The following is a 25,487-nucleotide window of genomic DNA, read 5'->3' on the forward strand; positions in this document are numbered from 1 at the left end:
GATTAAATTCTTGTGAGAATCACATGTAGACTATGCACATACAATGGAGATTCGATTATCTATATGTAGTCCCTTCATTATTTGCTCCGGAGATCATGTCGACGGGTCGAGGTAATGAACAACACTGCGATCCTTGAGGCGTCTCCCTTGCCGACTCGTTAAAAACCTCCCCGGGAAAACCCGATTGGGACAAAACCCGGGTGAGGGAAAAAGAGTATGACTTAGGCGACACCTTCTTTTAGAAGTGAAAGTACTTGAGATGGGCGACATTCCAGTTGTTTTGGAGTAGTTTTCCCTCTATTGTTTCTAACCGGAATGCTCCTTTGTTCGCTGCAGCTATGATTTTGTATGGTCCGTCCCAGTTCATTCCCAATTTTCCCTCATTAGGGTATTTCAATGCTTGTATTTTAGCCTTGAGGACGTAGTCTCCGACTTTGAGCGGTCGCACCTTGGCTCTCTTGTTGTAGTATCTTTTTACTTGTTATTTCTTGGCTACCATTCTTATGTGGGCCATGTCTCTTCTTTGACTTCATCTAGATCTTGTAGCCTACTATTGTCGTTATTAGGTCCGCTCTCGTTGGAGTATCTCAAACTGGGTTCTCCAACCTCGACGGGTATGACTGCGTCAGTCCCGTAGAACAATGAATATGGTGTTTCTCCTGTGCTGTTTTTTGGCATGGTGCGGTATGCCCATAATACTTCCAATAGTAGTTCAGGCTATAGCCCTTTAGCATCCTCAAGCTTCTTTTTCAATATATTCAGTATTACTTTATTGGAGGATTCGGCTTGACCATTAGCGGCAGGGTGATATGGCGTGGAGAGTATTCGTTTGATGTGCCATTTTTTGAAAAACTCAGTCATTCTTTTTCCGACGAACTGAGGTTCGTTGTCGCAGCTGATTTCTTTGGGGTTGCAAAAAGGGCATATTATGTTTTTCCATATGAATGCGATGACCTCCTACTCACGTATCTGAGTGTATGCACCTGCTTCCATCCATTTAGAAAAGTAATCAGTTAAAACCAAAAGGAAGCATACCTTACCTCGTTCTGCTAGGAGGGGGCCGACTATGTCCATTCCCCACTTTATGAAAGGCCATGGCGAAGTGACAGAATGAAGGAGTTCCCCTGCTTGATGTATTATAGGGGCGTACTTTTGACATTGTTCACATCTCCTGACATAGTCCGCGGCTTCTTTTTTCATGATGGGCCAGTAGTACCCGGCGCGGATGAGGCATCGGACGAGGGCACGGTTTCCCGTGTGGGCGCCGCAGTGCCCTTCGTGTATTTCTTCTAGTACCCGCCTTGTTTGATTTGGCCAAGACATTTGGCTAGGGGGCCACCAAACGTTCTTTTATAGAGATCACCGTTTACGAGGTTGTATCGGGCTGCCTGTACCCGGAGTTTTTTGGCTTCTTTTTTATCTTGCGGGAACGTTCCATCCTGCAAATATGCTACGAGACGGTTACGCTAGTCCCAAGTTAAGTTTATAGAATGTACCTAGACGTGGTCTATTGCAGAATGGAGGAGGGTGACCACGTTTTCTTTGTTGATATGTTTGGTGGCCGCAGCTACTTTGGCGAGGCCATCCGCTTCGATATTCTGCGCCCTGGGTATTTGGTCGAGGCGGCATTCATCAAATTTTGGCAGTAGTTTTTGGATTTCCGACTGGTACTTTTGTAGTCTCTGTTCTTTGATTTGGAAAGTCCCGGTGACTTGGTTCACCACGAGTTGAGAGTTACAATGGAGGACGAGTCGTCGAGCGCCACATTTTAGGGATAACTTCAAACCTGCAATCACAGCTTCATACTCAGCCTCGTTGTTAGTTATCTCAGGATATCATATGGACTGGCGAATTACTTCGCCTGTAGGGAATTCAAGGACGAGTTCCAGTCTCGATCCCAAGGCATTAGAGGCACCGTCGGTGTAGAGGACCCAAAGGTCGGTATGTGTGGAAGTGTGGAGTGCTTCCTGTTCTACCACAGACAATATTTCCGTGCTGAAATCAGCGACGAAGTCGGCGAGCACCTGCGACTTAATGGCAGTTCGCGGTTAGTACGTGTCACGCCTCCTTTTTCACCCGCCCCGCCGCAAAGGGGCGTAAAAGGGAGTTTTTTCAATTAAAGGACAATCGAAACGAGATTTTATTTAAAGATTCAGAGTCGCCACTTGGCAGATTTATGGTGTCCCAAGTCACCGGTTGAATCCCGAATCGAGGAAAGTATTGACTCTGTATTACAGTCCGCGAACCAGAAATCCGAGTAAGGAATTCTGTTAACCCGGGAGAAGGTGTTAGGCATTCTCGAGTTCCGTAGTTCTAGCACGGTCGCTCAACTGTCATATTTGGCTTATTTATCTGATTTTTAATACATGTTGAATCTATGTGCAAATTTTAACTGTGTACCGCTCTTATTATTATTATTTTTTACTGAGAATTGCAACATCGTAAAAATACATCTCGAACCACGTCACATCAATTCACCCGTGGTTATTGACACATTTCAACTCTGTTGAGATTTGGATTTGGGTCACATAAATGTGCACCCGAGTTTAAGAAGATAACATTATTAAATACGCGCCTAAAGCGACTAGCGTATCATTATTTTGGGTAGGGCCATGAAATTTTGCTAAACGGCCCATCCCGAAGTCTAAGTAATTTTACCAACATGTATAGAGGGCCCCGCAGCTTGTGTATTTTTGTTTGTCGAGGCTTGTCTCATTCATTATTTTTAAAAGGAATTTGCAACGTCGTGGAAATGCATCTCGAACCATGTCACAATCAATGTACCCGTGATTAGCGACACATTTCGACTTCGTTGAGATTTGGATTTGGGTCACATAAATGTGCACCCGAGTTTAAGAGAGTAAATTATTTAAAGCGCACCGGAAGTGACTTGCGCGTTGTTATCTTTTGGGGAAGGCCGTAAAATTGGCTAAACGGCCCGTCCCCAAGTCTAAGTATTTTAAAACAAATATTTATTGAGGGCCCCGCAATTCTGTATTTTTTATTCGGCGAGGCCCATCTCAGTTTTTATTCAAGGATATCCTAAAGCGACTATGATTTTCTATTTATTGGTCTCTAAGAATAAAGAAAAATCCTAATCAATTAGCATTAAAAGTTCGGGCTTCAAATTCAAGTCCGGGTCCAAACAAAAGGAAACACCTTCTAGTTTGAACTCGCTACCTAACTTAAGATCCGCCGCCTGCCGTTGTAAATATTAACAAACCAGCTACCATTTCGATCCAGTTCAACTTTAGCTTTATTATATGAACTGGATTATTGGAGTTAACTATGTGGAATATAAAGCCATTTTTGAGCTCTTTTTACGATTTGTTGAAAAATGCATCAATGCTTAAAACTGACATCAAGCTAACATTAATCACTAACATTCGAGAACTAACATTAGTTACTAACATTATTTACATTGCTATTTAAAATGATGTTATTTACTCAAGTGGACTCGCGATTTCAGAATTAGACCAATTAAACCAACATGCTGATTTTCATAAACTATTGAACCTGTTTTGCGACATAAACTATTTGAAACTATTTCACGACTACTGAACAAAAGAATTAAATACATTATATTTCATAACTAGTAATCACCAACTAAGATTAATTACCATTGATATTCCATGTTTGTAGAAATAGATTCAACCAGTCCAGTTTATGCATTTCAAAATCATTACAGTACATACTATGAAATATCAAGTGAACTACTGCTTATACATCAAATTAAACACAAAGAAATAGTTATTTTCAGAAATCCATTCCAACAACTCTTTACTTCCTTTCTGTTAAATTTGAGAGCTGTAGAACATGTACCTGGATAACGAAAATACAAGAAGACGAAGGAGCAGTCAGCAACAGTAATAACACAGCAACGCAGTGACAAAACAACCCAGTGACAGATTAAAAAGGAAGGAACCAGCAGAGTTCCAGCAACACCCAATGAAAACAGTAGCCAATAACCAATAGCAAACTCAGGAAGAACCAATTGAAACCCTTTTCAGTTTCTTAACTCTCCAAACACTGAACCTTTTAGGATTAAAAACCAACCTCCTTTTTTTTACTCTCAAATTACTGAACTTTTAAATGTTAAAAATCCAGCCTAAACTCTCTGGAAAAAAAGACTGAAAGAGAAATGATTTTTCCTTCCAAAAATCAGCCCCCTTTTCTTTCTTGAAATGACCCTATTTATAACCCAAAACAGGTATGTGCAACATATTTTAATCAATTTTTTTTAAGCTTTTCATACCATTATGTTTTGTTCCCCACACTTGCATGCCTTGTTCCCCACTAGCAAATGTCTTGTCCCCACTATATTAAACAAATGTATTAGTTCCCACTACCACATGTCTTGTCCCCCACTATGTATTAAATAATGTATTATCTTAATATTATTAGTGCTTATTGGACAGAGCACTCAAATTAAAAATTTTAAATCCTGAAATACCCTTGAAACTATTGAAATTACCATTCTACCCCATCAACTATATCCAATTCTCCTAAATTAATTAACCAAACTACAGCAGCTATAACCAATCTTAAGTGAGAAATCCTAACAATTGACTAATTAAAACACATGAAACTAACTCCCAATCAACAACATCAGGACAATTCAACAAGGCCAGATTCATATGAGAAACAAACTTAACAGAACAAACAAGTATATCCAAATCACTAAACACAATCATCAATTAAACTCAAAACAGTAGGAAAAACGCATACACATATAATTTCAACGAATATGCAGTAGGATACTTCATGCGCAGATTTTATCAAAATGAACCCACATTAAAAATGAAACCACAAATAGGTCCGTGAATAACATAGATTCGAGGTAAGAGATATGACCTTTACTACTGCACTTTCTTGCTCCGTTACAAACAGTGAAAACGAAATTCCAAAGAAAAAGCAAACAAAAAATAAATAAAAAAAATTTGTGAACGAGCTATGGCTGACCTTTATGCTAATGATTCGACGTCGAACAATGATGAACTTCCGATGAAACACAACTTCGTTCACGACACTGTTTCGACGCTTGATTAACAGACACGGACTCGAACGGAACCTCGACGCACTGCTTCGACGTACGACTGAGCCCGACCTCGGATGGCTGGTCTCATTTTGGACTGGAGGGTGGTTATGGAGAAGGGTTGGGGACTCTGCTGGGGTCGTTGGCGTGACAGTAGAGCTGGAGTAACAGTGGCTTGGAGATGTTGCTGCTCGCTGCTGCTCAACGGAAAAGGCTGGTTGATGGTCAGCTGGTGACGGGCTGGCTGTGCTGGTCGTGAGGCGGAGCTGGGGTGGTGACGACGTGGTCGTGGTGGACGTGAGGAGGCTGTTTCAGGTGGTCGACGGACTGTGTGTGTGCATGTTGAGCAGTGACAGACGAAGAAGAAAAAGCAGCGGCCATGGCGGACTGGCTAGAGCTCGCGACTGGAGGGTCGTAGGGCTGTAGGTTGGCAACGGGAGGCTGGTTGGTTGCGTCGCTGGTTTGGTGGGTGAAGGTGACGAAGAAGATGAAGCAGAAGGGGTGGGGTGGGTGTCCCTTTTTTAGGAGTTTTTGTTGTTGTTAGGGAAAAAATGAAAAATAGAAAGGGGGGGGGGTTGGGGTTCGTTTGGGTTATGGGGCGGACGAGGTCGGTTCGACCCGGTGGGGGTTTGGTTCTTTGGTCCTGTGGTTTAAAATTGAAGAAAATGCCCAATCCGATTTTCTTCTTCTTTTATTTCCATTGCTTCTTTTTCTTTTTTTCTTAAAATAAAACTAAAATTCTAAAAATTCTAAATTAACCTATAGAACTAAATTAATTTATAAAAGTACTAATTAACTCTTAACAATTAAGACACAATTACATAGCAATTAACGATAAAATCACACAATTTGGACATTAAATGCTAAAACTACAACGTACATTATTTTTATGATTTTTGTTCTTGTAAAACAAACTTAATTGCTCCTAATTGTAGAATTAAATCCTAAATGCAAATGCGACATATTTTATATTTTTTTATTAATCTAATAAATAAACATGCACAGGCAAATATAAATAATTATCCAAAAATGCCACGAAAATTCTCAAAATTGCACACAAAGGAAAATTGTTTTATTTTGAATTTTTGGGAGTATTCTCACATAGGGCAAAAATCATGTGCTCACAGTACGTTACGTCATGCTCGCTTAGTTATATGGCCCACTTGGCTAGTCTACCCGATAGTTCGGGTTTGTATAGGATACCTCTTAGGGGGAAGGTTGTCACCGCCTTTATGGGGTGACATTGAAAGTACGGTCTAAGCTTCCGTGAAGCTACGACCAATGCCAGAGGTAGTTTTTCAAGGTGAGGGTACCTTGTTTCGGCATCGATTAAGGTTTTGCTAATATAGTAAATCAGACATTGCGTACCTTTATCTTCACGGACCAAGACTGCGTTTACCACAACTTCAGAAACTGCTAGATACACAAGTAGACATTCACCCGGGTCCGCTTTGACGAGTAGTGGTGGAGAGGATAAATACGTTTTCAGTTTTCTCAGGGCGTCGACGCATTCTTCGTTCCATTGCAACCCGTGGTCTTTCCTTAGCACATTGAAGAATTTGTGGCATCTATCCGAGGATCGTGAAACAAACCTTGATCGGGCGGCTATTCGCCCTGTTAATTTTTGCACCTGCTTTTTGCTGGTCACTATCTCCGGTATTGCATCGATGGCCCTGATTTGATCCGGTTGACCTCGATTCCCCTTTGTGACACTAGGAAACCAAGGAACTTTCATGAAATTACGCTGAAGGCACACTTTTTGGGATTCGACTTCATCCCGTACTGCCTTAATATCTCGAAGGCTTCCTTCAGATGACCAATGTGATCCTCTTTCTTTGTCGACTTCACTAGCATGTCGTCGATGTAAACCTCTATGGTCTTACTAAGTTTTTCTTTGAACATTTTGGTGACTAACCTTTGATATGTGGCCCCTGCATTCTTGAGCCCGAACGACATCACCTTATAGTAGAACGTTCCTTGATGAGTGATGAAAGTGGTCTTTTTTTGATCTTCTTCAGCCATTAGAATTTGGTTATAACCGGAGTAGGCATCCAAGAAGCTCAGCAGTTCATGCCCCACTGTTGCATTGATAAGTTGGTCGATGTGAGGTAATTGAAAAGAGTCCTTCGGGCATACTTTGTTTAGATCGATGAAGTCAACACACATTCGCCATTTCCCGTTTTTCTTTTTGACCATGACCACATTGGCGACCCATTGGGGGTATTTTGATTCTCTGATGGAACCGTTGGCGACTAATTTATCAACCTCCTCGCTGACCGCCTCATTGATTGCAGCATTAAACTTTATCCTCATTTGCCGTACCGGCGGATAAAGTGGATCGACATTCAGTCTGTGTGTGGCGATATCCCTTGGGATTCCTGGCATATCTGAGTGGGAAAAAGCAAACAGATCGGCGTTGTTAGTTAAAAACTCACGATATTTACCTGACTCCGAGAGTTTGTGTCCAATATAAGCCTTTTTTGTGCTATCGGTGTTATCCAATTGGACGGGATCGAGATCTTCTATGGTTGCCTTGCTAGCTTCTACGATGTCCGGGTCTTTGATGGCCTCTACTTGTACATTGGGTTTGGTTCCCGACATGGCTGATTGCTATGTTTCCGCACTTGCCCCTTTTAATTGTTTGGTGTGTGTGCAATCTTGGGCGATCCGGTAGCATTCTTGGGAGGTACGTGGCTCGCCTAGGATGCTAAATATCCCCCATGGGGTGGGAAATTTGATTACTTGATAGAAGCTTGAAGGGATGACTCGCATGGCGTGTATCCGTGGTCGTCCTATTAAGGCGTTGTAGGCCGTTTCCTGGTTCATGACGTGGAATGTCGTTTCCAGGGTAACCCCTCCTGCCAGGACAGGTAGCACTATTTCTCCAGATGTCTACTCTACTGCATTATTAAAACCCGTTAATGTTATGCAACGCGGTATTATTTTATCCTTGAGCCTCATTTGCATGAGAACTCATGGGTGAACAATACATGCGCCACTTTTTTCATCCACCATTATTCTTTTTACATCGGTATCTGTGATGTGTAAAGTTATAACCAAAGCATCATAGTGAGGGAAAGACAAAACATCGGTATCTAAATTATCGAAGATGATACTATCTTTGAGGTCGTCATATCGTTCGTGGGCAACTATCCGTTTGAGTTTATGTATGATGGTAAATTTCACATGGTTTATTACCGTGTCATTGCCGCCACCAATGATCATTTGTATGGTACGAGTGGGTGATGGTGGCTTTGGAGGTCCTTGAGGTTGATCGCGACCTCGAGCGAAGTTGGCTCGTCCTCTGTCGCTCAGTAGATCTTTCAGGTATCCCTAATTTAACATGACCTATGCAGTCCTCGGTCTTGTGTCCTCTTTCCTGGTGGAACTCATACATGACGTTTGACCTTCTTGTGCTTGGGTCCGACTTCATCTTTTGCGGCCACTGCACCTTCGTACCGAGCTTTTCTAGTGCGTACACTATTTCTGAGGGGGAAACATAAAAATTATGAGCAGATAATAGTGGAAGCATACCTCTTTCGTTTCGGGAGGGTGCGGTATGTCAAGGCGCGGCGTCTGCATGTCGTGGAGGTGGAGGATTAGATGTTCGGATGTAAGGCTGGTGTCTTTCTCGATTGAAACGTAGTAGTTAATCCCTTCACCCGTCATGGCGGCGATCTCTCCTTGTCTCGGTCTGTACTGATGTTAATCGCTGAAGCGGGCCATTCAGGTCATCCTCGTCTGCCCTCACTTCGGTGCAATAATCATTGTGGATCTCTTCCCATGTGGTGGGGGGATACTTCATGAGTCTACTGAGTTGCTTTTTGGTTGCTTTGACTCGTTTCTATTTAGCCCGTTTTGAAAGGCTGCTACTTCCATCCCTTCTGACACATTTGGTAGGCTCATCCTTACTCTGTTGAATCGGGATAGGAAATCCTGAAGTCCCTCACCTGTTGTTTGCCTGACGGCGAAAATATCATTGACCCTGGCTTCTGCCTTTTTTGCTCCCGCGTGCGCGGTGACGAACTTGTTTGCCATCTCTTCAAATGTGGATATCAACGTGCTGGTATTTGGGAATACCACGTCAGCTCTCCCCCGGTTAGAGTTTCACTGAACTTTTTCAGCAGTACAAATGACACCTGTTCCTTTGATAAATCGTTACCCTTTACTGCGGTAACGTAATGGATTAGGTGATCTTCCGGGTCCGTGGTGCCATCATATATTTTCAAATATGGCGGCATTTTGAAGGTTTTGGAATAGAATGGGGAGCTTCCCCTTCGCTATATGGTTGTTCGACAAATCGGCCCGCATCGCGTTTTGGTAACAGCTTCGGAGCACCTGGTATTTTATCGACCCTTTCCTGATGTTCCTGCATTTGGTCGCGGAGTGTTTTATTCTCATTTTCCATCTTTTCCATTTTCTTTAAGATGGCCAAAAGTGCATCGTCACCTGCATCAATAACAGTGCGGGTGTTACCTGTTCGCATAGCGCTTGGCTCATCGGCAGCAGTTGCGATTTCTGTGGGTGGCGCATCTTCGACACCTCCCTGAATGGGTTTCTCGAGCATGTTGCTCAAGGCACTCGTTAACCATTCTTCTAGTAGCCTTAAGTGCATCGTCACCTGCATCAGTAGCAGTGCAGGTGTTACCTGTTCGCGTAGCGCTTGGCTCATCGGCAACAGCTATGATTTCTGTGGGTGGCGCGTCTTCGACACCTCCCTAAATGGGTTTCTCGAGCATGTTGCTCAAGGTACTCATTAACCGTTCTTCTAGTAGCCTTTTGACTGCTGGTGGCGCCTACTAAGGATGTTGAGGTTCCTCTCTTGCGCAAAGTCGTTAGATCCCCGTGCGGAGGAGGTGAAATCTCACCCTCATGTGTAACACTTGATGTTACATTCTCATTGTCTTCTCCACTGGCCTCGTTGAGGGAATTCAGGAGGTTATTTGTGACACCCTCTATTGCTTTTAGCCTCGCTTCTCCCTTTCCCGCCATCGTTGGTTTTTATGGAGCTGGAGAAAGGTGATTATTTCCTTCAAGAATCTAGATGAAAACTACAATTTCAGCTATAGAAATCCCCACAGACGGCGCCAAATTGTTTGACTCAAAAGATATTAAAACCTTTTTGAACAAATCAATCAAAGATGAAGGGGTAAATCTTAGCTGAATATAATATTCTCTAGAAAGAATAATAGATAAAGAGAAGATGGACGTTAAGTTTCTTTTCATTCAAGAATCATAATCTTTCTAGAGTCCCTTTTCCTTATTACAAGGTTATTGTCCCCCTTTTATACTAAGGGAGAAACTCTTCTAAATTGTAAAAGACAAAATATAAGGAATATTCCACGGAATATTCCTAATGTCCCCTAATGAGCTTACACTATTACAAAGGTCGTACAATCTCTTCTTTGCCTTAAGGTCGTCTCCCTCGGGACGTTGACTCAAAGAGACCCTGTTGTTTGTCGTATTCGTCGTTGGTCGTGGTCGGTCAAATTTGGACCCTTACACTCTTCTAATAATTTTTGGGGTATGTTCCTTCCTTGAATCCTGCGTGAACGCAAAATACTTTATATATGTACCTAAGTTTTTTCGTTCTTTTTCGGAACGAGCTTTAAAACTCTTGTTATGATTTTTGCATATATATAACTAATTATGCCAAGGGCCAATTAATTAAAAGCTCAAACTTCAAATTAATTTCATCAAGTTATAAGTCGGTTGCAATAATAGGTTTCATCAGTAACAAAATGTTTAGTATATCTTTTTTTCTCGTTTCTTATATTTTTCCGTCGGATTTTTATTAATTACTACTATTTATCAAAAGATTTCTACATAATTGCCTCTAAGTAAACCAATTGTGTAAGTATTTCTAATTATTTACCAGATCACCAGTTCCTTGTCGGGATCTTTACATAAATAGGCGATCAAATTTCGCTATATATTTTTCCTAGCCGGTGTACATATATTATACACTCATTATATACAATTATATATTCCAAGAATTATACATATATTATATAAGCAATTGAGTGCACAACTATTTAGGTTAATTCTTCTTTTTTTGTTTTCGATTTCCCTTTTAGTATGGGTGAAAACGGCACGGGCTAGCCAGTTTTCGGACTGATAATTGAAAAATAACCATTATTTTGCTGCAACACGGAAAGTTCCAACATAATATACTGGAACTTGGTGCACCTGTGTATGAACTTCCAGTATATTAGGCTGGAATTCCAGCACATAGAAAAATCCAACACAATATACCGGAGATTGGGGCACCTATATATGAACTTCCAGCATATTATGCTGGAACTCCAATATATTATGCTGGAAGTTCACATGTAAAAAATCAGAAATCCAGTATATTATTCTAGAACATTTTCCGAATTTTGAACAATATTTTCGTTAAAATTTATCTTACATGAAAAGTGACTAAATTTCAATTATTTTTAAAACTGTGGCTATTTTTCAGTTACCACTCATAAATCTGGCTATTTTTAAATTTTACCCGAAAACTGGGCTAGTCTTGGGCCCAACTCGTCCAACTAAGGTGAGCCCACTAGTCCCAATTCCGAGGTGAAAATATTTATTTCCATTCCATGTTTTGACCATTTGCCTAATTTTGAGAGTTCCCCGTTCTGTTTTAGTAGTATTAATAGCTCCCTTATTTTTTTCGTCCGTTCTAGGTATCGTATGTTCCAGTCTGTTACTGTTTGATGCTATTTTCTATTATTGGTTTTGTTGTTGTTGTTGTTGTTGTTGTTGTTGTTGTTGTTGTTACTATAATTGTCTTTCTCCCCTTTTCCTTATCGTCCTTTGTTCCCCTATTCTTTCTTTCTTCTTCGCTAGGTAGGGGTAAGGTCTGCGTACTCATTACCTTCCCTAGACCCCACTTGTGAAATTATACTGGGTATGTTGTTATTGTTGTGGCCTAATTTAACATACAAAGATAAAGAAAAAGCCAAAATATAAAGCATCTAGTACCTCTTACAAAATTTATACGAGGTACTTCCTCCGTTTCAATTTATATGAACCTATTTGATTGAGTATTGAGTTTAAGAAAAAATAAATTCTTTTGGAATTTGAGGTTCTAAAACAAGTCAAAAATGTGTTTAGAGTATTTGTGTGGTTATAAAAGCTTCTCATTAATAATAGAATTGTAAGTTTAAGCTAAATTATTTTCAAATTTGGAAGGAGTAATTTGTTTTTGAAGGGAGCAAAAAAGAAATAGGAACGGAGTATGAGGTTTTAGAAATAAAGTGCTATTCCCCCTTGGTCCGCTATCAGAAACCATCCCCCGCCCTCTCCCGACGAACGGAACTTCATTGCCAACTCCCAAGGCTTTACGCTCTCTGACTTCTTCTTCTTCAGCGAAGGTATTCAACCTCAAACTTCATTGAATATTTGCTAATTTCTACCATTTTTTATATTTGAGGAATATGTCTGCATTTTGAATTTTCCGAATTCCCGGACTCAAATTTTGCTTGTATAGCTTTTTCTCAGTTTCACTTGAAAGTTGGTCCTCTCAAATTCTGAATCTCATGCTGTTGCTTTAGTGTTGCATTTACTGTTTTTTTGTTTTTCTGTGGTGTAAATTAGTGGTGTCAGATTTCGCATTCCGGTTTAGATTTTTCTGTTTTGTGTTTGTACTCAAAGGAAGAGGATAGTCTTGAGATCATAAAGTGTTCAATAATTAGAAATCATCATGTTTTGGAAATCAAAATCTGTTACAGAAGTTTTGACTATGAGTTACATTCCGAGCTATTTTCTTTAAGCTTTCTGCTAATAAAAATCTTAGACAAGATGCTATTTTTCATCTTATCTTGTGTAAATATGACTGTGGAGTTGTTCATTTGAGATTTCTACCTTTACAAGGTAAGGTTTGCGTACACACTACACTTCCTAGACCCCACTCGTGGGTTTATATTGGGTTTATTGTTGTTTTTGTTGTTGTAGTTGTCTTGTTAAAAAAGAAATCAACTGCGCATTTTGATTAATTTTCCAAAATCAATAGTACAGATGATTTGTGGGAGCGGTATATAGTTAGCATACATCCCTAACCTAGCTTGAAAAATAGCTAATTTATCTAGATACAAAGAGATGAGGAAAATGTCATTGGTAAAATACATAAGGCTCCAAGCTATAATGAATGTGATGTCTACCTATACTAGAGGTGGGGGTACCTCCAAAAAATTCTACAACTACAGAGAATCCTCTAATTTCAAGGTGGTTCAAAAGTGATCTCTGGCTTTTTCTTGTTGGATATACAAATAACTGGGGGACTCCACCTATAAACAGGCATTAGGACTTTGATTTGAGTAGGCAGTTCAGAGAAGTTATGAAACATCTGAGATTGAGGGTATGTCAAGGTTAGAGAGGCAAGTCTATCAACAACTTGGTTACATTCATCGCTTCAGGTTAAGAACTAAAAGCTACATAGTTTTTCTAAGTTTCTCACCTCTTTAAGAATTCTTCCAAGGTATGATCTTAATGCCATTAACACAATTTCAAGATATGTACTACTGCATTTGATGGGTAAAAAGATGAGGAATTGAATCAGGGGAAGTAAAACAGAAGGAATAAGAGGTATTGTGTAAATATTTTTCTTAGACTGTCAATGTGTAGAACTGACTCAACGATCGTGAATTCACGATATTGGATGAAATGTGCACCAGTACGGACCTAAATGTCACACTTATTAGATTTTGATCTGTCCACTTGCGACTAAACACAGAATGATTCACTGCATGGGTAACAATATTGAAAATTACCAAAAAGGAAATACTAGCATATTTGATTTATGAACCAAATGGTTTTGATTTCAAAACGAGCCTTTGTTTGGACCGGAAACTAGCCTCCTCCCTCACCCAGCAATGGCGATTAGAAAACTGGTAACCTTTCCTCCCTAGAAGTGGAGCCAAACTTTAGAATTTATGGGTTCTGAACTTGCGAGAAATCTAGCACGCCTTAGTTAGTGGGTTCTCAATAAATATTTACACATATTTAATGAATTTTCTAATACAAATAGAAAGCCTGAGCAAAAGCTATAGGGTTCTTCCGAGTCCGTAAGCAATACTCTACCTCCGCCCTACCCCTCCCAACCATTAATTCATGTAAGCATGTCGATATAGATGAATGTGCACATCAAGTGTGTGAAACCGGTATGTAGCCACATGCCACACTTACTATTGCATTAAGTTTTGCTCCTCTAAAAGTTTGAGTTATTATTGATATGTATATTTGTTTACGTAATGATATCTTTAACATTTTCTGTACAAGATTGATTTTGTTGTAAGCCAAGTTCGTGAATATCTTTTTTGGTAATGGTTGTGAGACTTGAACCTTCGACCTCTGTATGCTCTTATACCTTGTTAAATTGTATTTCATCCAAAAGACTTGTGTAATTACTTGATAATAAGTGAATAATTTCAGCAATATGTTTGCATCGATAAAAATAAAAAACTTGCCAAATTTACATTTTACTGCTGCCATAGTATAATTTTATGCAAACATGGAAAACAGGCATTTACAAGGAATGCGGTTTCAAAGCACCATAAGTTCTTGGCGCTGGAGCCGGATCATTTAAGGCCGAAACAGAACTAGTAGATGAATCCAGTTCATTGTGCTCCAAATTGCCAATTGTACATGGAACTATTCCCAATGACTTTTCATCAGGACAGGATCTAGGCTTGCAAAAAAATGCTGCACATTCTGCTGCTGATCTTTGCATTGGCAACCCTGGAATGCAATTCATCCTCACATCAAGAACCTTTCTTTGAATTAGCTTCTTGCACTCTGGCCCAACCTCAGTGAAGTAATTGTACGACAACGACAAATTCTTCAAGTTGGACAGCTTGCACACCAGTTCAGGCACAGGTCCATAAAACTGATTTTGCGCCAAGTTCAGTATCTGCATGTTAGCCAAACATCCGAACGAATGAGGTATTTTCCCTGTTAACTTGTTTTTGCTCACATCAAATATTCTGGCCTTAGTTAAAAGCCCAATTTCATATGGCAAACAACCAGTAAGCTGGTTGTTCAAGAACAGAACTTCAAGTAAAGTTTTACAAGCTTGGCCAATGCTACGTGGAATGGAGCCAATGAATTTGTTGTTGGCTAGAGTCAAGTAAAGAACCGGGGTTGATCCCAGGTTATCAGGAAGTTTCTGCATTAAATTGTTGTTGTTGATAAAGAGAACGTCGAGGTTTAGCATGAAAACTTGAGGTGGAACCAATCCTGAAAAAGTATTGAATCTAAGGTCCAAGAACGTTAAATTCTTGGCACCAAGAACGTCATTTGGAAATTCGCCATTATAATTGTTGTTGCTAAGGTCTAACTCATAAAGGTAACGAAGATTCGCGATCTTTTTTGGGATTGTGCCTGTAAACTTGTTGGAATTTGCATGGAAAATTGTTATGTCTGGTAATTCATCAAGAAAGCCGTTAAGAGTAAGGTCAGGACCAGCAAAATTGAACTGATTGAAGTCCACTGCAGCTAGTGCTTGAACCTTATAATCAGGAACAATTGCACAATGGAAACCTTTGTACTTGTTACAAACATCATAGCCAACCCATGTGTTTTTAATTCCTAAAGGGTCATACTTGATTTTGGCCTTAAACTTTTGGATTACATTGTAGGCTATCTCGATACGTTTACTTTCAAAGAGGTATGGTGGTGGCGATGGTGGTGGAGGGCAAGGTGGTTCTGGTGACGGTGGTGGTGGTGGACAATCTTGATTATCCGGTGGAGGTGGTGGTGGAGAATTTTCACCACCTCCGCCGATGATTATTTCCAAAGTTTCTCTACTTTGGCCAAGAATTGAACCAGCCAAAACTAGACCATTCTGCAAAAATATTTGGATGAAAAAAGTTATAACTAATACAAATGATAAAGTAATAGAGATAATGGTAGCCATTTTTGCTCAGAGGCTGAGGAGTGGTAGAAATTAAGATCAATTATATAGATTAATTGGAAAAAGTAGAGGGCTAGACTAGAATTGATTGATTCATATTTCATAGTCACGAGAGGAGCTATAACAGTACAAGATGTTTTGTCGACAAGTAACAAAGTTGTTGCCCTCTCACTCTCACATAGGTACCTTTTCGTCCATTTATGACTTGTCACTGATTCTGTGAATTAATATCTATAAATAAGCTTCCATTGTATCATCACATGTATTGCCAATTTTTCAATAAAAAATAAAAGTTAAACTGCAACTTGGAGTCCTTAGTTGCATTTCCTTGTCTCTTTCTCTCCTTTTAGCCAATTGGGTTGATTGGTTATTGATACATAGATAACTGACAGAGAAATTGGTATATATATATAGAACATCATTTTTGACCTTTAGACCCACGTAGAAATTGATTTAAACCTGAAAAGTTATTGAAATGTAAATTTCTGTACCATATATTAACTTTTTGGTTTCATGTTGTTTTTTATTTTCTTTGTTGAGAAATGTTTTAAAATTTTTGTTATTGTAATTTATCATTAAGATCAACAGGCAGCTTTTGTTTGTCGCATAAATTGCAATGATTATCTGACCAAGTTAACTATTTGATAGTTTAAAATGTCAAAATAGTTAAATAACGTGGACCCTATATTACTTGCAGCCAATATTTGATCCCCTGTTCCCTATTATACTACTTATTTTTTTCTACAAAAGTTAACCAAGTGACATATCGGGGCCATGCGCCATGAAAGTATAACTCAAAGGTACTGGCTAATTCATAAACTCAATTTCGTTCTGCAGTTAATATTCATTCATTAAATTTACCATCAAAGATTTATCATCTCCTATATTGCATCTTTTTACAGCTGCTATATGTACAGCTCTTTAACTTATATATATAAGAATCGCCACTGGGGATGGCAAACGGGCGGTTCGGGTCGGATATGGACGAGCCAAAAACGGATAATGCAAAAATGGGTAATTTATCCGACCCGACCCATATTAAGAGTCCGTTTGGACATACAAATTTTTTTCTTTTTCCTTTTTGAAAACAATGTTTGGTTATCCCATTCTTACCACCAGTTTTTCAATTGAAAATGAGAATTTGCTAGTTTTTAATTTTACAAATTTACCCTATATTTTTAAAATTTATAAAATGACTCTATCAGTTTTTCATCTTTGGTAGATACATCTTTAGCGATTGATGGTAAAACATCAGTCCTAGTTGATACTTGAACTCTTCCTACAGGAAGTTTGATTATTATGAGAAATATGTGGCTATGCCTGCTTTTACACCTTTTTTGTGTGTTAGTAGAATTAGAAAATGTGATATTGATTTTGCATCTTCTGTGTATTGCAGTAAAGCAGAATATGATAACAGTTAAACAATAGCATATTGATTGTTTATTTCAAGTACGATAATTAAATTAGGGTGGTTTTGATATTTTTTTACAAGTTGTGGGGTATAAATCATATTTCATGGTTTTGAAAAAAAAAGACATTCAAATATGTTGTAAAAATTATAACCAAACACAACTTCATCTTCAATTCAAATTTGAAAAAAAAAAAATTGGAATTCATGTCCAAACGCCTAGTTAATATGGATAAAAAATGGGTTAACCAGCGGATAATATGGATATCCATATCATTTATGATTTCTTGAATATGGTCATTTTTGGGAGAATTCTACGTCTCCCAAACTTGAGCAACCCCTAATTTGAAGCTTTATAAATATAAACATTAAATCCATTGGTTATCCATTTCTAAGTGCATAATATTATTCTTATCTATATTTGACTCATTTTAAAAAAGTTCATTATCTATTTTTAAATGGATAATATGAGTGGATAACCGTTTACTTTTAACCATTTTACTACCACTAGTCGCCACTTAGAACTTCTTCACCGCACAGTGCCACAACGCCCACAATTGCAGTGGAAAAAGAGAATTATATTACTTTACTTTACTACACTACTATTAAATAAGTGAGAATGAGACCTGTATCCGGTTAAAAGAGAACTGCATCCGGATACAAATCGGGTCAGCATCGTATACTTGCCGTTTAAAGGGTTAGAACTGACATTGCAGACTTTAGGCTTTTTGTTATTGGTTAATTTTGTAAGGTACTGTAGCATCTTCATAAACTTTTGGTTCCGGGTCGACCATTTTGCCCATCTTCTAATATGCCTTTTTAGTTAGAATCCTACACGTGGCTTCAGCTACGGAGTTATGTCGGTCCACAAATACATAGAGTCTGACTAGTTTGTCTTTGAATGGTTGTTATGTAGTTTGTTATTTTTGATTAAGCTTCTGGGCTTTCTAATTCTGAGCCATTTCCAATCACAATTGGGCCCACCTTAATGTACATATATTCTTCTAACCAAATTGCCCAAATTGGAAATTTTGTGAATACATAATGAGAATTTTTCACAAAGCACCATCTTTTAGTCCTAATTAGCCATTTATAGATACTTTTTGCTATATTACGCTCTATAGATATCTTTTATGTTTTTATACAATGTATTTCATGTATTTAAACGGTTGTATTCATTAATACAAGAAAAAAAATAAGCATAAAAACGGGAAATTCAACTAAGTGTTATCTGTATTTAACTGTATTCAAGCGAAATTTCAGCTGTATTTAACTGTATTCAAGCAAAATTTCAGTGAAATACAATAACTTTTTTGCGCAAATTCTGGGAACTCAAACTTGTTAAAAGCAGAAGAAAATCAAATCACATGATAATCTCCTAATTTAACTCAAAGAACTAAAACGAGTACACACTAATTTGTATTTTGCTCAAAGAAAGCAACTCAAAAACGTGAAAAGAAGGAAAAACCAGAGCAACACATCTGATTGAACTTCTCAATTCTCTTCTCCTTTTTCTCTATTGAATACAACAAAAATACAACTGAATACAGCTGAATAAACTCTTGAATGCAACAAAATACAACTAACTTCTGCTGAATAAAATAGTTGAATATAACTAACTACAACTGAATACAGTTGTATAAAACACTTGAATACAACTAACTATCGCTGAATAAAATTTAATTACAACTGATTAAAACTGAATACAAGAGAATAATCACAACTTTTTAATACATCTAAAATATATAAATGAATGTTGCTGAATACATGTGAATACAGTTTCACCTCTTTCATCTGTAAACATGGCTTTCGACAAAATCAAGGTTGAAAACCCTATCGTTGAGATGGACGGTTAGATCTCTTTCTCCTTTACTTTCTCTATCTTTATATTTCTTCCGTTTTTCTTGCTGAAATTTGTTGTTTTATAGATCTGTTTTTGTATGCCAAATAATAATAAAGATTGATTATGCTGTGAAAATACAGAGAGGACAAAGAATTTGAGTAACGTGGGTATGTGGGAGAAGAGAGTAGAGGTGACAATGGCGGAGAAATAGAGATTTAGGGTGGGAGAAGATTTATGAAACGTAGGTTTGTGGGAGAAGAGGGTAAAGTGTATGGAAGAAGAGAGAGAAAAACTGGTCAGAGGAGATATACGCTAATTAGTTGAGAGAAAATATAAAAAATGAGAGAAAAATATTTTGTAGCATATATGGTGCCTTAATTGTAGGATGGAACTATATTTAGATTTTTTGCTATAAACTATAAAAGGTATTTATAGGATGTAATATTTTAAAATGGTATTTATTTAATATAAATAGGGTACTAACCTATTCTATAGGTGGTAAAATTTCCATACATAATTTATGGGGAGAATTTCAAAAATAGCTAGATTTACAAGTGGACATTCAAAAATAGTCATGGTTTCAAAAGTAATCGAAATTTAGCCACTTTTCATGTAAAGATAAATCTGAACGAAACCACTATTCAAAATTCGGAAAAATACTCCAGTATAATATACTGGAGTTCCAGTACAATATACCGGTCCATCATAATATACTGAAACTTTTCGCGTGTTGGAGTTCTAGCATAATATGCTGGAAATTCATATACAGGTGCACCGATCTCCAGTATATTATGCTGGAACTTTTCGTGTTGCGGCAAAATAGTGGCTATTTTTCAATGACTTTGTAAATGCTGGCTATTTTTAAATGATCAGTCGGAAAACTGGCTAGCCGTGCTATTTTACTAATTTATGTGAAAAGCTAAATAAGTGTGCCATATTACCCATATTTTTCAACTATTTTCAATGAGAATTGGAGTTATAAAAGAAGAAGATAGGATCAGGTAAACAATCAAACTACACAAATGAAGAAATGCTAACATACTATATAGACACTTAATTAACTTTTCTATCTTTAACATATATCAGCTATAAATTATGTTAAACTAGGTACTAGACATGTTAATTATTTAAAAGAAAGAATCATAAAAGCATTATCAAAAGAATTAAATTTAGGCCGCAACAAAACAACTTAAATAACTTGTAAAGATCACTTGATTTTTATTTTGAGATCTCTTACGTGTAAAATGATAAATTCCTAGCCAGATTTACAAGTGGTCATTCAAAAATAGTTATAGTTTCAAAAAGTAATCGAAATTTAGCCACTTTCATGTAAAGATAAATCTGAATGAAAACACTATTCAAAATTCGGAAAAATACTCCAGTATAATATACTGAAATTCCAGTATAATATACTAGGGTTCTAGCATAAGTATACTCAGCATAATATACTGGAGAGTATATTATACTGGAACTTTTCGCGTGTTGGAGTTCCAGCATAATATGCTAGAAGTTGATATACAGGTGTACTAATCTCCAGCATATTATGCTGAAACTTTTCATGTTGCAGCAAAATAGTGACTATTTTTAAATGACTTTCAAATGCTAGCTATTTTTTAATAATCAGTCCGAAAATTGAATAGCCCGTGCTATTTTTACATTCTAAGTGGCACATGCAAATAATGACTCTGCCCTTTTCCTGTATTGGAGTTTGAAGTTATAATTGAACAGTTGAAATCATTTGTTTGGAAATAAATTAGCCAGTATTACCTTTGGTACGCCTCTGCACGTGCAAAGCTTTGAAGTTGGAAAGCAAAGAATTACAAGAAATCAGGGGCGGTCTTCCATAAAGCAGATAAAATAACTGCTTTAGGCCTCATATTTGTGGGGTCCCATTTTTTGTTACGCTTAATAAGTTTATAAAAAGGTTCTGTGAAGTGAAAATGTTTGATTTCTTTTTTTAACAATTATAGAGAAGAAGGATTTACAACTGTTATGATTTTTGCAGAGAAAATCATATTGAACCCGAATTTTGTTAGAAACGTGTGATATATAGTAAGTAATAATTTGATGAGAATATTGAAAATAAAATCTCAAAAACCTTTCGAAGAGTCCTTTGGAGTTGATTACTTTATATATAGTAGACAAAGCTATTTTTTTTCAATTCAAAATAGATTTAAACAATTCGAAGTATATGAAAATATTTTGATTTTCTATTTAGCGGTAAAAATTAAGATCACTACATGATGAAAATGTTCCTTAAAGCATAATAATCAATTCGATATTGATGGTTTAGATTTATTTTCGGAATTAAAAGTATTAAGGGAAATAGTGCAATTAGAAGATAGCAGTTTAATTGATACACTCGGTCAAATTAAAAGATTTGATTCTTTTTTCAATGCTTATATTACTTATGAAATAATGTTAATAACTCTTATTACCGTCGCTTCAGCGGAAAGAAGTTTTCAAAATTAAAATTGATAAAATCTTACCTAAGATCATCAATGTGTCAAGAAAGGTTAAAATAGATTAGCAATATATAATTAAGAAAGACTTATTAAGAGTTACTGATTATAAAAAATTATTTAATAACTTCATATCTAAGAAATGCTAGAAAATAGACTTCAAATAAATAAATAAATATATATATATATTTAAAAATTAAGGCCACTCATAAAGTTTGGCTTTAGGCCACAAAATTTGTTGGGCCGTCCCCGTAAAAAATGAGAACAATGTAAGAAAGATTGTGGCAAATAGTGTCAACTTAAAGAAATAAAGACTTATATATATATATATACCTTCCCTGTCACACAATGTTGAGACTGACGTGTTATTGAATTTGGCTAATTTTTAGTGTCGGTAAAAACATTACTTCGTTAATTCTTTTTTGTTGTGTACCTCAGTAAGTATTTTTGTGAAGATTCAGCAGCTTTTGTAGTGAAGCATAATAGATTTTACATTTGTTTTATTTCAGAAACAGAGAATTTTTTTTGGACAAAAAAGAATATGAATTGGTGTAAATGTACACTCTGGATAAACTGTTATAATGCTTATCCTTTTCTTTTAACCAGATGGCTAAATTTTCTAAGCATATTTATGTCCCACAGGTATAAAAATGCCCCGCTTAAAGTTTTAGTTGGAATGATAGCCAATATTTGTAAAGTATTTGAAAAATAATCACAACTTAAAAATATAATAAAGTAGTTGAAAATAAGCCACATAAATTGTAGAAAATTTATCTGGAATTTGAAGTGCCAAATTCGAAACTTAAATATTTAGCCAGCCAAATATAAAATCAAATAAGCATAAATTTGATGAATATACATTGACATTATAAAACGAAGAGTTCACGGGATAAGTCACAATTTTAATGTATATTTTTGAATTTCAGAAGAGTGATACTAGCTTTTCTTACAATTTGCGTCGAAAATGTAAGTTTGCTTTATAGAGACCGATCTTTGCATTTATTTTAGTTGTCCATTAGTTTACCAATTGCATTTTTCAATTCATCGGCTAGGTGCGTTTTGGTAATTGTACTTCAATGAATCGGTAGGAATAATTAGTTAATATAGAAAATTTCTCCCCTCATCAGCAGCTTAAAAGATCTTTACATTATACTTATGTTTCACTAGTTTCATTCAGATACTTCTGTAAGAGGGAGATTGTTTCATTTTTTGTAACATAAGCCCCCTACTTCTTGAATTTAAAAAATAAAAAATTAGAATTTTATATTTGTCGAAAAATAAAAAATATAGTACTAGAACTATCTCTCATATAGAATAGGCCTAAAAAACTTAGGAATGTTGGGCCCATGCTAGCAAGGGCCTACTCCCACCTTTGAACGTTATATGGGAACATTTTTTTTAGTCCGTCCCAAAATGAATCATAGCTTTCTAATTTTGGTAATAATGCAACTTTAAGCTTTTAGTTTTATCATTAATAAAATAATTTATAGCCACATAAATATTTATAACTTGTTTTTTATCATAAATTTCAAAAAAAAATCTTTTTTTCCTGTTAAACTTCATGCATGTTCAAATTTTGTCACATAAAATGAAACTGGAGAGCATATAATTGAGGCAAATAGTGGGAAAGGGTCGATTAGGTAACAAACGGCCACTAACCTTTAAACTTGTGATATGATTGTCTGAAATGACCTCTTGGCTACCGATTTTTTTAGTGTGTTTTACTGGTAGTACATTATAACAAGGGTTTACATTCATGTACCAAAATGTTTAACTTTTACTAGTATTAATTTCAAACATTGTGGCGAATTGTTTATATACATATTATTTCTAAAAGATTATGAAGCGATATCAAATGATACTATCACGATCCAAAATCTAACCCATCGTATTAGCGTCTATCGTGGTACTCGGCAAACCGACATTTTTAAAATACTTTCAACATTTAACAAAAATGAATTAAGACATTTAAAATAACTGGAGTTTATCATAAAAACAGGGTGAACCCAAGTCCCAAAATATAAATGCGGAAAATAACCCGACATCGGGGTGTCACTAAGTCATGAGCATCTAAACAACCAGTCCAGAAACAGTTCTACTAGAGTATGTGTCAAATGCGAATACAGGAAAGAAAAGATAGCAAGAAAGGAGAGACAAAGATTGCAAACGCCGGCAGCTACCTCGCGAGTCTCCGATACTCAACCACGCACGAGATCAACGTCCATCATGTCAGGAAATACCTGGATCTGCACACGAGGTGCAGAGAGTAACATGAGTACATCTAACTCAGTAAGTAACAATAATAAATAAGGAACTAAAGATAGCGACGAGCTACACAGTTATAGTTCATTTTCAGTAATTCCAGTAAAGAATAGACATGCTTTCAAATCTGATAGTTCAAGTCAAATAAGTTTTATACAGTTTCAAGTTCAAGTAAACCGGATATAAAATCTTTCAGAAATTTCACAACAATGATAGATAGCAACTAAGTGCAACAATAAACAAAAGCAAGTACAACCTCTCAAGGCGGCATTCACTCAACTCATCTTAACAGCTCAATCACTCAGCTCTCAGCCCTCAGTACTCACACTCAATAGTTACCTACGCTCACTAGAGGTGTACAGACTTCAAAGGGGCTCCTATAGCCTAAGCGTTATAATCCGCACGGACAACTTACGTGCTGAACGGACAACTCACGTGCTATAATATCATATCGAGATTCGCACGGACAACTCACGTGCTACAGTATAAATATCTGGATCCACACGGACAACTCACGTGCTATGGTATCAATATCTCACCATCAGGCCCTCAGCCTCACTCAGTCATCAACCTCCCTAGACTCTCGGGCTCTCAGAAATCATATAAATCAGCCCAAACAGAGATAAAATATGTATCAACAAGGAACAAGAAGAGATGGAGGTATGATACGCAAATAAAGTCATGACTGAGTACAAGACAACAAATAGTAGCTAAATCAACAAGTGCACAACCTCTGCGGGTCCTAATAGTGACATCATATAGCCTAAGCATGATTTCTAACATAGATTTCAGTCCAATTTCTATAACACTAATAGAAACATATAACTAATAACAAGTTATTACAATTTACGATTCCACGTGATGGACCAAGTCACAATTTTCATGGTGTATGCCCACACATCCGTCACCTAGCATGTGCATCACCTCCAGAATAATCACATAGCACAGCATCCGCAGTTTTATACCCTCAGAACCAGATTTAGAACTGTTACTTACCTCAATCCGAGCAAAACGCTACTCCAAAATGCCTTTGCCTTGCCAATCGGCCTCCGAATGTCCTGAATCTAGCCACAAGTAGTACAATACAATTAATATAGGCTAAAGAGATCGATTCCACAAGAAAACTACTGAATTACAGCAAAAAATCCAAAATCAGCTCAAACCCGACCCTCGGGCCCATGTCTCGAAATCCGACAAAAGTCACAAAATCCGAAAGTCCATTCGCTCACGAGTCTAACCATATCAAATTTATCAAAATCTGATACCATTTGGTCATCCAAATCCTTAAAATTCACTCTCCAAATCCCTAGCCCTAAACCCCAAATTTCACCTCAAAAACTCACCAACTAGGTGTAAAATCAATAGGGAAACATCATTATTGAAGATAAATGGGCACAAGGAGCTTACCTCAGTAATCACTTCGAAATCCCTCTTAAAATCTTCCAAAATTCGAGCTCAAGGTGATAAAAATGGTGAAAAATCTCAAAGTCCCCTATTTATATGTTCTGCCCAGGCCTTTCGCACCTGCGGCCATTTATCCGCACATGCGGAGCCGCTTCTGCGGTTAAAACTTC

General features: G+C 37.2%; 1 protein-coding gene across 1 annotated transcript; it reads right to left on the reverse strand.

Moving 5' to 3' along the window:
- Positions 1–14,441: 14,441 nt before the first annotated feature.
- Positions 14,442–16,173, reverse strand: LOC104214134 (uncharacterized protein At4g06744-like). Its single transcript, XM_009763765.2, has one exon. The coding sequence runs from the start codon at positions 15,939–15,941 to the stop codon at positions 14,553–14,555; it is 1,389 nt and encodes a 462-aa protein (XP_009762067.1). The 5' UTR covers positions 15,942–16,173; the 3' UTR covers positions 14,442–14,552.
- Positions 16,174–25,487: the final 9,314 nt, after the last annotated feature.

Source organism: Nicotiana sylvestris, chromosome 12, assembly GCF_000393655.2.
Source record: "Nicotiana sylvestris chromosome 12, ASM39365v2, whole genome shotgun sequence".
NCBI lineage: Eukaryota > Viridiplantae > Streptophyta > Magnoliopsida > Solanales > Solanaceae > Nicotiana > Nicotiana sylvestris.